The 13,518-nt window shown below is 36.3% G+C and overlaps 1 protein-coding gene across 4 annotated transcripts in view; it reads left to right on the forward strand.

The window, feature by feature from the left end:
* The window catches only part of SHOC2 (SHOC2, leucine rich repeat scaffold protein), a 96,207-nt gene that overhangs the window by 71,937 nt on the left and 10,752 nt on the right, over positions 1 to 13,518 (forward strand). For all 4 annotated transcript variants that reach the window (XM_005671457.3, XM_001927493.4, XM_013983728.2 and 1 more), the window contains 2 exons: positions 7,619 to 7,749; positions 12,467 to 12,655. In XM_005671457.3, the coding sequence (XP_005671514.1) occupies positions 7,619 to 7,749; positions 12,467 to 12,655 (320 nt within the window). The remainder of the gene's footprint in view (positions 1 to 7,618; positions 7,750 to 12,466; positions 12,656 to 13,518) is intronic.

Here is a 13,518-nt window from a genome sequence, read left to right on the forward strand (position 1 = left end):
GCAGCACTATCAAGATTTAAAACATCTGTCTTTTGATACATCAGATATATTTTCACATGTACACAAAGGTATATATGTTAGGATGTTCATTATAGAATTCCTTTTTAAAAATTAGAAACAGGAGTTCCCGTCGTGGCGCTGTGGTTGGCAAATCCGACCAGGAGCCATGAGGTTGCGGGTTTGATCCCTGGCCTTGCTCAGTGGGTTGAGGGTCCAGTGTTGCTGTGAGCTGTGGTGTAGGTTGCAGACGAGGCTTGGATCTGGTGTTGCTGTGGCTCTGATATAGGCCGGTGGCTATCGACCCCTAGCCTGGGAACCTCCATATGCCGCGGGAAGTGGCCCTAGAAAAGGCAGAAAGACCAAAAAAAAAAAAAATTAGAACAGATGCCATTAATTGGGGAATGATTAAGTTGATAATGCTACACATATAGAATGGTTTAAAAATGGTATATCTGTAGTTATGAGATATATGACGTATATCTATAGTTAAAAGAAAACATTCTGTGACCTATTATATGGGGGGGAACTGTGTAGAATGATCCCATTTACATAAAAACAAACACAGAAACATTAAAAAACTATATTTGTGTATGTTTAAGTAAATTCTTAGAAAAAGGTCTCAGTGGGTACATATTAGACTACAGAGCATGGTTACCTGGGGAAGAGAGTAAGGTGCATTTATGTATTTTGTAATTAAAAAATTATTTGGTGGGATGAAAAGAGAGCAGAGCTGGAATGGTTAGTTTGTTCTCTGACAGATATGTAAAAATGGGCTGCTTAGGTGTTGGGTGTCCCAGAAAAAATATTGCAAATATTTGTAAAACTAATTTGTATTCAGGAAAATCTGATCTATATAATTTTTTTATTTTTGCTTTTTAGGGGTGCACTGTGGCATATGAAAGTTCCCAGTCTAGGGGTCGAATTGGAGCTGCAGCTGCCAGCCTGCACCACAGACATAGCAATGCGGGATCTGAGCCACACCTGCTACCAGCACCACAGATTATGGCAACACCAGATCCTTAACCCACTGAGTGAGGCCAGGGATCAAATCCACATCCTCATGGATACTAGTTGAGTTTGTAACATGCTAAGCCACAATGGGAACTCCCTGATAGATATTTTTAAATCATGGCCAGTTTAAATGTTTGTTTCATAGACATGCTATTTTTAAATAAAATAAGAATGGGTCAAAGAAAAGAGCTTTTTACAAGCCTTTCATATAATTTTTTGTGTCTTTTTCCTAATGGAAAGGAGGATAGTAAAATATTTTAGCTTCTATAGTTAAGAAAGTGTGAATTATTGCCTACTATGTGCTTAGCATTGAAACAAATTCTATAGGGAGATAGAAATACATAGCAATCTCCCTCATTTAAAAGATTTTCAATCTATTGAGAGAAGTAATTAATTCATGAAACAGCTAACAACATAAGACCAAATATAAGTAAATGCTAACATATGGTGAAAACAGTGTCTGGCCATGAGTCTAGTTTATAAGATGATCATTAAGATTTTGATAGAAGGACCGGGAAAAGTTTCATGAAAAAATATGCTGGACTCAGTATGGAATAAAAATGCCTTCCATGAGCACGACAGCATGGACAGTCACACAACTTGGAGGCCAGAAATATCAGGCTTCTGTGTCAGGTGAAAACAAGTTAACCAGAGCAGAGTCAAAGCAATTCATGAGAGCGATTACTTAATAGGGAGTCAGCTGGGTTTGATTCTAGCTCTGCCATTAGTCACTTCATTTATGCTAAAGTCCATACTGAATACTCTCAGATGGCTCTTATTGCTGCTTCTTGGGTATCTTCCTGATCTCTTATCTTTTTTATCAGAATGGCTATCTAAAACATCAAACCACCATGCTCTGTTTTTCTACAACTTAGCATATATCCTCACTGTATGGAGAATATGAGCCTCACAAAGTAAAGTGCCCAAACATCTCTACATTAGTGGTAAACATCTCCCTAATGTAAAATGTTCATTCAATAAAAAGGTATATAAAGATATCACAACTTTAGAATTATAGACTTTATCAAAAGGATGTTTTAAAATTACAAAATTCTAGAAAGTTAGGGAAATTATAGACAAATTCAAAGAATAAAATTTTAATCTTCCATAATTCTATCATGCAGAGATAATTTTTTTGATATTTTCTTCCCCCTCTTGTTGCATGCATGCGTTTTTTACATTGTTGAGATGATACAACACACATGATTTTGTTATCTGGCTTTTTTCACCCAATACCATAACTTAGTCTTTCACATCTTAAAGAATTTTTTATATAATTTCAATAGGTACAGAATATAGAAATACCGTAAATAAAATCATGTTTTGAAGATCTGTTATAAATCAGTTATTGTGCTAAGTATCTTACACACATTGTATTTAATCCTTAGAGCAACCGTTTTGGGTATTTGGCATTATCCCCACTTTCTGGGTGAGAAAATAGACTCAGTTAATTAACTTGCCCAGTGTCACATAGATAATATAATAGCCTTTGTCTTTTCTATTATACTGTAATGCCTTCAATTTAAATACTTATTCATCTATTCTTGAATATATAGGTTGTTCCCATTTTTTGTTATTAGAAATATGGCTATAATTAACATTTCATCATAAAGTAGATTATTTTTTGCCAACCCAACTGTAACATTTGTTTCCTATGCAATGTCACAGTACAGTGATAACAATAATAAATGTTATTCTTGCCCTTATTTCTAATCTTTAAATTCTCTGGAGCTTTAGAAAGTCATCCAGTCCTCTGCTTGTCCCCCCCTCCAAAACTGACACATCTCACTGGCGTGTCATCAGAAAGACACTAATGAAGCATCCTTAGTTAATATAAGAAGCACTCTAAAGATAAAATTAACTTGCCTATGCTAAATGATAGTTGTTTTATTGTGGCTTTTTAATTCAGTTTTCTGCCTGTTGGGATCTTAATTAATCAGAACTAGTAAACTCTTGGCCCAGTTTCCAAACGTTATTCTAAGAAAGTAATGTAAATGAGCATAGCATGCTTCCAGAATAGTTCTGATGCAGGAATTGAAATGGATGCTTAAGTTTTTTCTTTTTTCTTTTTGCATTATAGTTGGCTAGACTTAGGGTATAGAATTATCAGAGTATTTTTGATATCAATAACTAGTTCTTACCTTGAAAATGTAGAGGGTAAAAATTAGCTCCATTTAGTCATTTTTTAGAACTTTGGTCACTGAGTTCTTCAAGAGAGAAGGATGCAAATGAGTATAACTAGATAAAGTACAACTAGATGAGGCATAGCCATCCTAGGTTTTAAAGCTTAACTTAGAAGTTCCCATCGCGGCTCAGTGGTTAATGAATCCGACTAGAACCATGAGATTGCGGGTTTGATCCCTGGCTTTGCTCAGTGGGTTAAGGATCCGGTGTTGCTGTGAGCTGTGGTGTAGGTCACAGACGAGGCTCGGATCTGGCGTGGCTGTGGTGTAGGCTGGCAGCTACAGCTCCAATTTGACCCCTAGCCTGGGAACCTCCATATGCCTCAGGAGTGGCCCAAGAAATGGCAAAAAGACAAAATAAATAAATAAATAAAATAAAATAAAATAAAGCTTAACTTAGAGGTTAATATATATATATGCTTTCTGTAAGTATTGGAGTGATGTTGCATCTAAGAAAAACAGTCACACAACTTTTGAAATATGCTCAAAGCAAAAAGGAAGAATTGGACAAATAGCAGAAAGTTGCTGAAGGTTGAAAAGCATCAAAATATTTATCTCCAAAAATTTAAGTGTGGCAAGCCATCCTTTTCTATATTGGCATACCTTGGAGATATTGAAGTTTCCATTCCAGACCACTGCAGCAAAATGAATATCACAAAGCAAGTCACACAATTTTTTTTTGTTTCCCGATGCATGTAAGAGTTATGTTTATGTGATAGTCTGTTAAGTAGTAGTCTGTTAAGTATGCAATAGGATTATGTCTGAACAATGTATATACTTTAAAATACTTTATTGATAAAAATTGCTAACCATCATCTGAGCCTAAAGGGTCTTACCTTGATGTGGATGGCTACTGACTGAAAAAGGTGGTGGTTGCTGAAACTTGGGGTGGCTGTGGCAATTTCTTAAAAAAACGTTGAAGTTTACGCACTTTGACTGACTCTTCCTTTTCTGCAGCATGCAATGCTATTTGGTAGCATTTTACCCTCAAGAGAACTTCTTTCAAATTGGTGTCTATCTTCTCAAACCTTGCTGCTGCTTTACCAACTAAGCTTATGTAATATTCTGAGTGCTTTGTTGTCATTTCAACAATCTATACAGCATCTTCACCAAGAGTAGGTTCCATCTCAAGAAACCACTTTCTTTGTTCATCTGTAAGAAGCAGCACCTCATCCATAAAAAATTTTTTTGGCCACGCCCCCAGCACATAGAGGTTCCTGGGCCAGGAATCAAACCTGCACCATAGTAGTGACCCAAGCCACTGCATTGATAATGCTGGACCCTTAACCCACTGAGCCACAAGAAAACTCTGGGTAAAGTTTTATCATAAGAGTGCAGCAATTTAGTTACATCTTTGAGGCCCCACTTCTCATCTAGAATTCTAGAGTCAGCCTGTCTGAAGCCTTAAAGTGAAACATTGACTTCTCTCCAGCTCTGAAAGTTTTAGATGGCCTCTTCTTTCAATATAAGGCTGTTTTGGCCATATTGAAAATCTGTGGTTTAGTGTAGCACCTTCATTGATTATCTTAATTGTATCTTCTGGATAACATGCTGCAGCTTCTGTATCATCACTTGCTGCTTCAACTTGTACTTTTATGTTATGGAGACAGCTTCTCAAACCTCATGAACCAACCTCTGCTGTTTTCTAATTCTTCTTCTTCTGCAGCTCTTCACCTCTCTTAACTTTTATAGAATTGTAGAGAATTAGGGCCCTGTCTGGATTAAGCTTTGGCTCAAGGGAATGTTGTGGCTGGTCTGATCTTCCATCTAGACCACAAAAACTTTCTTTATATCAGTAATGAGGCTGTTTTCCTTTTCTACCATTCATATGTTCACTGGAGTAGCTCTTCTAATTTCTTTCAAGAACTTTTCCTTTGTATTCACAACTTGGCTAACTGGTGCAAGAGGCTTAGCTTTCAAGCTAGCTTTCAGCATGCCTTTGTCACTAAGCCTAATAATTTCTAGCTTTTGATTTAAAGTGAGAGACATAAAACTCTAACTTGTTTCAGTTGGTTAGGGCCAGAGTAGAGTTATTAATTGGCAAAATTTCAACATTGTTACATCTCAGAGGAGAGGGAGAGAGATGGGGGAGCAGTTGCTCCGTGGAATAGTTAGAACAAACTATCAGTTAAGTTCACCATCTTAAATGGGTGCAACTTGTGGTACCCCAAAACAATGACAGTAGTAACACCAAAGATCACTGATCATCAGTCACAGTAACAAATATAATAATAATGGAAAAGTTTGAAATATAACTAGAATCACTAAAATGTGGACACAGAGACACTAAGTGAGCAAATGCTATTGAAAAAATGGCACTATTAGACTTAACACTGAGTTGCCACAAACCTTCAATGACATGTAAAAGATGTAATATTTATGAAGCACAGTAAAGCAAAGCACAATGAAATGAAATATGCCTATAATTTCTAACACTGTTTACTGTTTAAAACAAGAGGCTACATTTAACATTTTAACCTGGCCCAACTAAAAATTTTATAGCAACAATTGCAGTTTGAAGTCAGAAAAGAAAGAATTCAGCCATGACAAAGAAATGCATTGAACTAAATTCTCATTACTCTTATCTTTTATGATATCAAAATGAACTTATTTTCTAATGTATAGTGGTTGGAAAATTAAATTTAAACTTTCTATGATAGCTGATATCATCGTATTTATCCATGTAGTTTACATGTAGATTGCTGTGGGTCTTGGCAATAAAACTAGAAAATGCCTGTTTTTTTTGCTCTAATCTTTAGGTATTCAATAGTGGCTAATATGCTCAAGCTGCATATAATTAGATAATAAGAGAGACTGTAACTTTTATTTGTAATTTTAAAAATATTTTGAGAAATGTTTTACCATCAAGTTAACTTTTTAAAGAAGTTTTAGAATGTTTATCTTTAAACTCATGGAAAATATTGAACCTTTCTGACCTCACAAAATAATTATGCATCTTATATTTTAAATAATACTGTTTCAGGAGTTCCAATTGTGGCTCGGCAGGTTAATAACCCTACATAGTGTCTGTCAGGATGCAGGTTCAATTACTGGCCTTGTTCAGTGAGTTAAGAATCTGGCATTGCTGCAAGCTGCAGTGTAGGTGACAGATGCAGCTCGGATCCACTGTGGCTGTGCAGTATCCCTGCAGTGTAGGTGACAGATGCAGCTCGGATCCACTGTGGCTGTGCAGTATCCCTGCAGCTCTAGCTCCAGTTTGACCCCTAGTGTGGCCTGGGAACTTCATATGCCGCAGGTGCAGCAGTAAAAAGAAGAAGAAGGAGTTCCCCTCATGGCGCAGTGGTTAACGAATCCGACTAGGAACCATGAGGTTGCGGGTTCGATCCCTGCCCTTGCTCAGTGGGTTAACGATCCGGCGTTACCGTGAGCTGTGGTGTAGGTTGCAGACGCGGCTCGGATCCTGCGTTGCTGTGGCTCTGGCGTAGGCTGGCAGCTACAGCTCCGATTAGACCCCTAGCCTGGGAACCTCCATATGCCGTGGGAGCGGCCCAAGAAATAGCAAAAAAAAAAAAAAAAAAAAAAAAGAAGAAGAAGAAGAAAAAAAAAATATATATATGCACACATCTTTAGGGAAGCTAGGGATCGATTGGGAGCTACAGCTGCTGGCCTAAGCCACAGCTACAGCAACATGGGATCTGAGCTGCGTCTGCGACCTACACAGCTCATGGCGATGCCAGATCGTTAACCCATTGAGCAAGGCCAAGGATCAAACCCATGTCTTCTGAGCCACAATGGGAACTCTGACATGTACATTTTTTTTTTTTGTTATTTGTCTTTTCAGGGCCGCACCCACGGCATATGGAGGTTCCCAGGCTAGGGGTCCAGTTGGAGCTGTAGCCGCCAGCCAACACCAGAGCCACAGCAACTGGGGATCCGAGCCATGTCTGCAACCTGCACCACAGCTCAGGGCAATGCTGGATCCTTAACCCAGTGAGCAAGGCCAGGGATTGAACCCACAACCTCATGGTTCCTAGTCGGATTTGTTAACCACTGAGCCACAATGGGAACTCCTGATATGTGCAATTTTATGTATACATATACATAGGTACAAATGAGATAATTATTATAAATGTAAAACATCTACTACTTTAATGTTAATCAATTAGGCCTTATCTGAAGGTTAATTTGTTATTAAAATATGCCAATACTTTCTAATAATTCATTTTAAAAATTAACTTATAGCTGTGTATGTGATTATTTCTCTAAGACAAGTGGGCACAAAAGTGCTTTTGATTTCATCCTAATAAAGTGTAGTTATATAGTTTCTTTTGATACTAAAAAGTTAAGGATCTTGCTAAAATAGTGCTTCAGGGTAATTCATAAATATCTGGTTAATAGCCTGGGACAGTGACAGGCCCATCAGATTTTTTTAAAAAATTAAATTTCCTTGTTTGTGTTCACAGGAAACCTGTCCAGTTTAAGTCGTCTTGGTCTGAGATATAACAGACTGTCAGCAATACCCAGATCATTGGCAAAGTGCAGTGCACTTGAAGAATTAAATTTAGAGAACAATAATATCTCTACTTTACCAGAGGTAAGACATGGATTCTAGTAAACTCTTGAAACAAAACTACAAAATAATGAGAAAACTAGTCAGTCTTTACAGCTGAATAAATAATTTGATGATTGAGATTGCTTAAATAATGGGTATTCTGTGGACATATAGCCTACTGTTAAGATACAAATTCCAAAAAAGGAAGAGTAGGTATGACTATAGGAATAGAAACCAAGGTGGAAAATCAGTGTGCTGCTTTCCACTTTAGCACCATGTAAATCTTTCCCATGTCGTTTGAGACTTGACAATAAAAGCTATTAAGGAGGCATTGTATAGCTGGTTTTAAAATTCAGCTATCCCACCCCATTTAGTTATAAAAAAGATACTGTAGAAGAATGATCAATGAAAAGAATGACCACATAGAATGCACTGTTTATTATCAAGACTAATAGTACCTGCAGCAATCCTGTGACCCAATCTTTTACCATGCTAATATAATAATATTAAAGCCTGTTTAGCACATATCAGTCACCAGAATCTGTAATTTTTTAACACTTTTTTGGTTTTTTTTTGCTTTTTAGGGCCGCACCTGCGGCATACGGAGGTTTCCAGGTTAGGGGTCCATCAGAGCTACAGCTGCCAGCCTACACCACAGCCGTGGCAACTCAGGATCCAAGGCGCATCTGCAACCTACCAGCACAGCTCACAGCAATGATGAATCCGTAACCCACTGAGAGAGGCCAGGGATTGAACTCTCAACCTCATGGTTCCTAGTCAGATTCGTTTCTGCTGTGCCACGATGGGAACTCACAACACATTGTTTTTAATTTGGGTTTTATTGGTTCTATTAGAAAAGTATTTTCAATTATTTTGTGTAGAGATTAATTGGGCAAGAGGCAATGTTTTTAAATTTTTTCTCTTATTAAAGTATAGTTGATTTACAGTGTTCCAATTTCTGCTGTACAGCAGCAATATTCTTTTTTCAATTGTCGTTCTCAACTTTATTATTTTTTTTACTCTTGCCTTTCCTCCTTTTGCTGCCTTCTGTTTTAGTATACCCAGCAACTTGTATGTTTGCCTGTAGTCATTCAAGCACAATATCTTACTGTAGTATTCTAACAAATGAAAGAATAGAGTTGTGGACTTACAGATTCATTGAACTTTGAAAAGTTTTCTTCTAATAATTTAAAATGTATAAGTGGACCTATTATATTTAGATTATTATTGATTTTCCCGTGTGTGTGTGTGTGTGTGTGTGTGTGTGTGTGTGTGTATTTGAATTAAGATTAAAGGTGCTTTTGATGAATGTTTTTTCAGATAATATGCTTTGGTTTATAATGAGCAATTTGAAGAGGTGAGGCTGTAGGTTTATAGCAGTTAATTTATCAGTAAATTTATTCAGTTGATCTATTTCTTAGGGATATACAAATAAAGTAGCACCCATTAATTTGGCTCTTATTAATCTAGGTGCTTGGGTTTTCAGAAAATAGCGTGGTCAGAGTACAAAAATGAGTTCCCCAAAACTATAGTTTCTAGACTGGGCCATTTCACTAAAACTATTATCTTACCTGTGGCAAAAGGGTACTATAGTTAATAGTAGTTTAAGTGGGATAAGGAATAGAATACAGATTGTAGATATAGCCCTGATAGCTAGGCTGTTTGGATTTTTGTCTTCCTGTGATAGTGGTAATTTATAAAGATCAAAATGAGTGAGGTTCTGCTGTTCAATATCATCCTCTTTTATAACAATAATTCGTGCCCATATAAGGCAAATAATTATCGCATTGATCAGACCTTGTTGGGATTCTTTGAGGGTGTGATTTGTGAGCTTAAGTAAGACTTGACTGCTTTTACAATGTCAGTATGCCTAAATATAGGACTGGGTGTATATCACATTTAACCAAGTGAGAATTTTTAATATTTATTTACGTATTCAGTCTTATTGTCAGTGAAGGGAAACCAATAATTATTGGGTACCTCTTAGGATATAGACATTGTACTAATTGTGGTATATACTTTCATGTATAGTATTTCATGGCTGAAATAATTCAGAACTTATTTTTGATGAGGGAATTATAAAGAAGATAGCTCTTTTTAGTCTGGCTGTGGGGAAGGGGAATGTGTGTATTTTAAACAGGCCCATTTTCAGATAGAGATGCTATGGGGGAAATCCTCAACTGGTGTTGCTTAAATAACTAGGAAAGCATTAAGTTTTATTTAATAGTAGTCTATATGCTCGGGAAATAGCATATTCCTAATGCAAATGGGTAATTATCTGCATTTATAATCACAATAAGAAAAACAATAAAATCCACTCAATAGCACTTAGACATTCAGGCTGGCAAGAAAAATCAGGAAAGTGGTTTTCAGCTAAAGCTCATTATATTTCTGAAATCAGAGCTGGCAAAATGACTATATACTTTTCCATTTAAAGACTATCTGGAAGTGGACTGGTTTTAATGTAGATATAAACACAAAAAGAGAAGGAACTTAATAAATTTAAACACACATGCTCTAGGCATAAGGCTAGGCGCTCCATACTTACTGTTCCATTTAAATCCTCACTGTAGTCCAACTATTTATTGGGTTATTCTTATCAAATAAAGAAATAAGATTTGCAAGAAGTCATGTTTTTGGCCAAATTCGTCACCTTAAATTTTTTTTTCTGGGAATATGATGAGAAGTATATCAATTATGTAATTAATTCACCAGAGTCACAAAGCTGGTAAGTAGAAGATCTAAGATGGGAATCCAGATGGGTCCAACTCTAAAGCAGTGGTAAGCAACTTCAAAGCTTCACAGTATGACCTAAGAATGAAAGGTTGGAAAGCTGCTTTCTTGTTGCCTCTTTTCAAATATCCTCAGACATTAACATTTTTTCATAGAATATCAATTCAATAAGGTAAGTCACCTGTAAGAATAATAAAAATAGCATTTTTGCCATGAGACTCAAAAAAAATCCATTATTTTCAGAAAAGTAGGATATAGACATTTTCCCAAATTAACTGCCATGCAGAGTTTTTTCTCTGTGTGGTGTGTGTGTGTGGTGTGTGTGTGTGTGTGTATAGCAATTGACAAATGTTGAGTAGCTTAAAGTTGAGCAACGAACAAGCTTCAGTTCACTGTGTAATTACACCTTCAATTATGTAGTTATTTTATTCCTTCAGTGGGCCTTGCACATTAGCTGACACCTTAAGTACTGTGTCTTTAATTTCCTCATGGTGGACAACTGAAATTTGAACATTATTTAAAACACACATCTCACAGTGTTTTCTCTCTACCTGGGTTTTTCCTATCAATCCAAAATGTTTTCTTCTACTTTTCTGAATATTTTTTTTTCATCCTTTAAGATCTAGCCCACTCAGTCTCCTTCCTGCTTTTCCAGTTATTCCAGTGTTTCTTTTCTTTGAATTTAAAGGACTTAAAATTTGAGCACTTATTATGATGCTAGGTATTACATTTTATTTCTTTAAAAAAATCTTTACTACAGCCTATAAAGTAAGCCATCATCATTTTACAAATGAATAAAACTAAGGTTCAGAGAACTAACTTGCCCAAAGTCACAGCTACTAAAAAATAGGGCCAGGATTCAAAACTATTGTGTAGCCTGTACCAGTATCTCTCAAACATTAATAAGCATACAGAGCACCTGGGAATCTTGTCAAGATTGATATTGTTATTCTGTAGCAGAGGGGCCTAGCAAGCTCTCAGGGAATGCTGATGCTGCTCTTCCTTGAACCAGGCTTTGACTAGCAAGAGCCTATTCTGTATCATTTATTATTGATTATATACAGTTATGTATTATTTTCTTATCTGTCTGCTCATTCTTTCTTTCAGTGGAATTTAGTCTTCTTTGTGGCAGAGATTCTTTTATAATACCTAATTACCTAACACTGTGGTTACATGGAGCCTGAAGTAAGAGGGAATATGCTAAATAAATACCTGTTTGATTGATATATATTCCCTCAGAAATTTACTATATGGAAACGCCATGTATTATATAATATCAGGAAGTATTATTATCTTCTGAATTTAATATTCCTAAAAGGAACCATTAAATTACTGAATGACACCTTACTCTGTGCCAGGCATCATATTAATATTTTTATTTTTTTAAATTTTTGGCTGCATCTACAGCATGCGGAAGTTCCTGGGGGAGGGATCAAATCTGAGCCACAGCAGTGACAATTCCGAGTCCTTGACTGCTAGGTCACCAGGGAACTCTGGCTTGTGTTAATCTTAATAATAATTTAGAGATAGATACTTAACTAAGACCTGGATTGGATTGATCACACAGCAAGTGACAGAGCCAGGACTCAGAGTCAGGACTATCTGATACCACCTTTCCTGCTTTTATAAACGTCTCAAACTGGCCATTCATGAAAAACCTCTTATCCACAGATGTATTTTCTTTATCCTATAGAGTGTTTTAAATAAATTGAAGGCAAAGAATAAAAGTCAGGAGATTTAATGTAAGTAAATGAACTTCCTGTTTCTTATAAAATCTGGAAATCTGACTACATTGGCTCCACATTCCTGCAAGGTAACAATTAGCTAGAGCTGAGTAATGACTTTCCTTCTAGATGAGGAATCACAGAACCGGCCCAACCAGTCTGTGTCATTTGTTACCTTCAGGGACTCTTGAGGCATTTGTGTTTGGGACTGCTGTTCTGCACTCTACAAAATAAGTCTTGTTACAGTTCTGATATTTATTTCTTTTCTTTTCTTTTTTTTTCTTTCTTTTTTTTTTTTACAGAGTCTTTTATCAAGTCTTGTGAAACTAAATAGTTTGACCTTAGCTAGAAATTGCTTCCAGTTATATCCAGTAGGTGGTCCATCTCAATTTTCCACCATCTATTCCCTCAACATGGAACACAATCGAATCAACAAAATCCCATTTGGGATTTTCTCCAGAGCAAAAGTATTAAGTAAACTGAATATGAAGGTAAGTCTATTTGTATTGGGGGGAAAAAACAACTATGACTAGTACTTCTAATATTTATGCTTTATCTATTAGTGTGGGTAATGAATGGGTACTTATATCTTGCTGATGGGGTCTAAACTGATAATAAGGATACTTCAGGACAATTTGTGTTAGATAACAAATATCTTAGAACCTTGCAGTTTTTTCTAAAGAAATAATCATGAATGTCCCTAAAAGCATGGTTGTAGGAACATTTATTCCAGACCTTTCTACTTGATTGGTACCACCTTGTTAGAATTAATAGAGATTTAATTTCTTAAAAGCATAATATCTTCAGTAGAATACTATGAAGCCTTTAAAAATAATACTATAGAAAATTAAATACCAATTGAAATATTCTAAAATTTACTAAGTAGGAAAAATTTAAGCGTGTAAATTCTCTTTGTACACATTATTTTTATGAGCTGTGTTTAATGTGTTTTTTGTTTTTGTCTTTTTGTCTCAGGGCCACACCCATGGCATGTGGAGGTTCCCAGGCTAGGGGTCCAACCTGAGCTGTAGCTGTGAGCCTACGCCACAGACACAGCAACGCCAGATCCGAGCTGTATCTGAGACCTACACCACAGCTCACAGCAACACTGGATCCTTAACCCACTGAGCAAGGCCAGGGACCGAACCCGCAACCTCATGGTTTCTAGTCAGATTCGTTTCCATTGCTCCACAACGGGAACTCCTGATGTGTTTAATTATATGTTAAATAGCTATAGACTTATATGCATACATATAGCCAGTGTTTACCAAAATATAATGTTTGTCTTTGAATATCAAAATTATTTATGGGTGTCTCTTTTTTTATCTTAAAAATTGTTTTTCTTATTCTAATT

The sequence above is a fragment of the Sus scrofa genome, chromosome 14 (assembly GCF_000003025.6).
Source record: "Sus scrofa isolate TJ Tabasco breed Duroc chromosome 14, Sscrofa11.1, whole genome shotgun sequence".
Lineage (NCBI taxonomy): Eukaryota > Metazoa > Chordata > Mammalia > Artiodactyla > Suidae > Sus > Sus scrofa.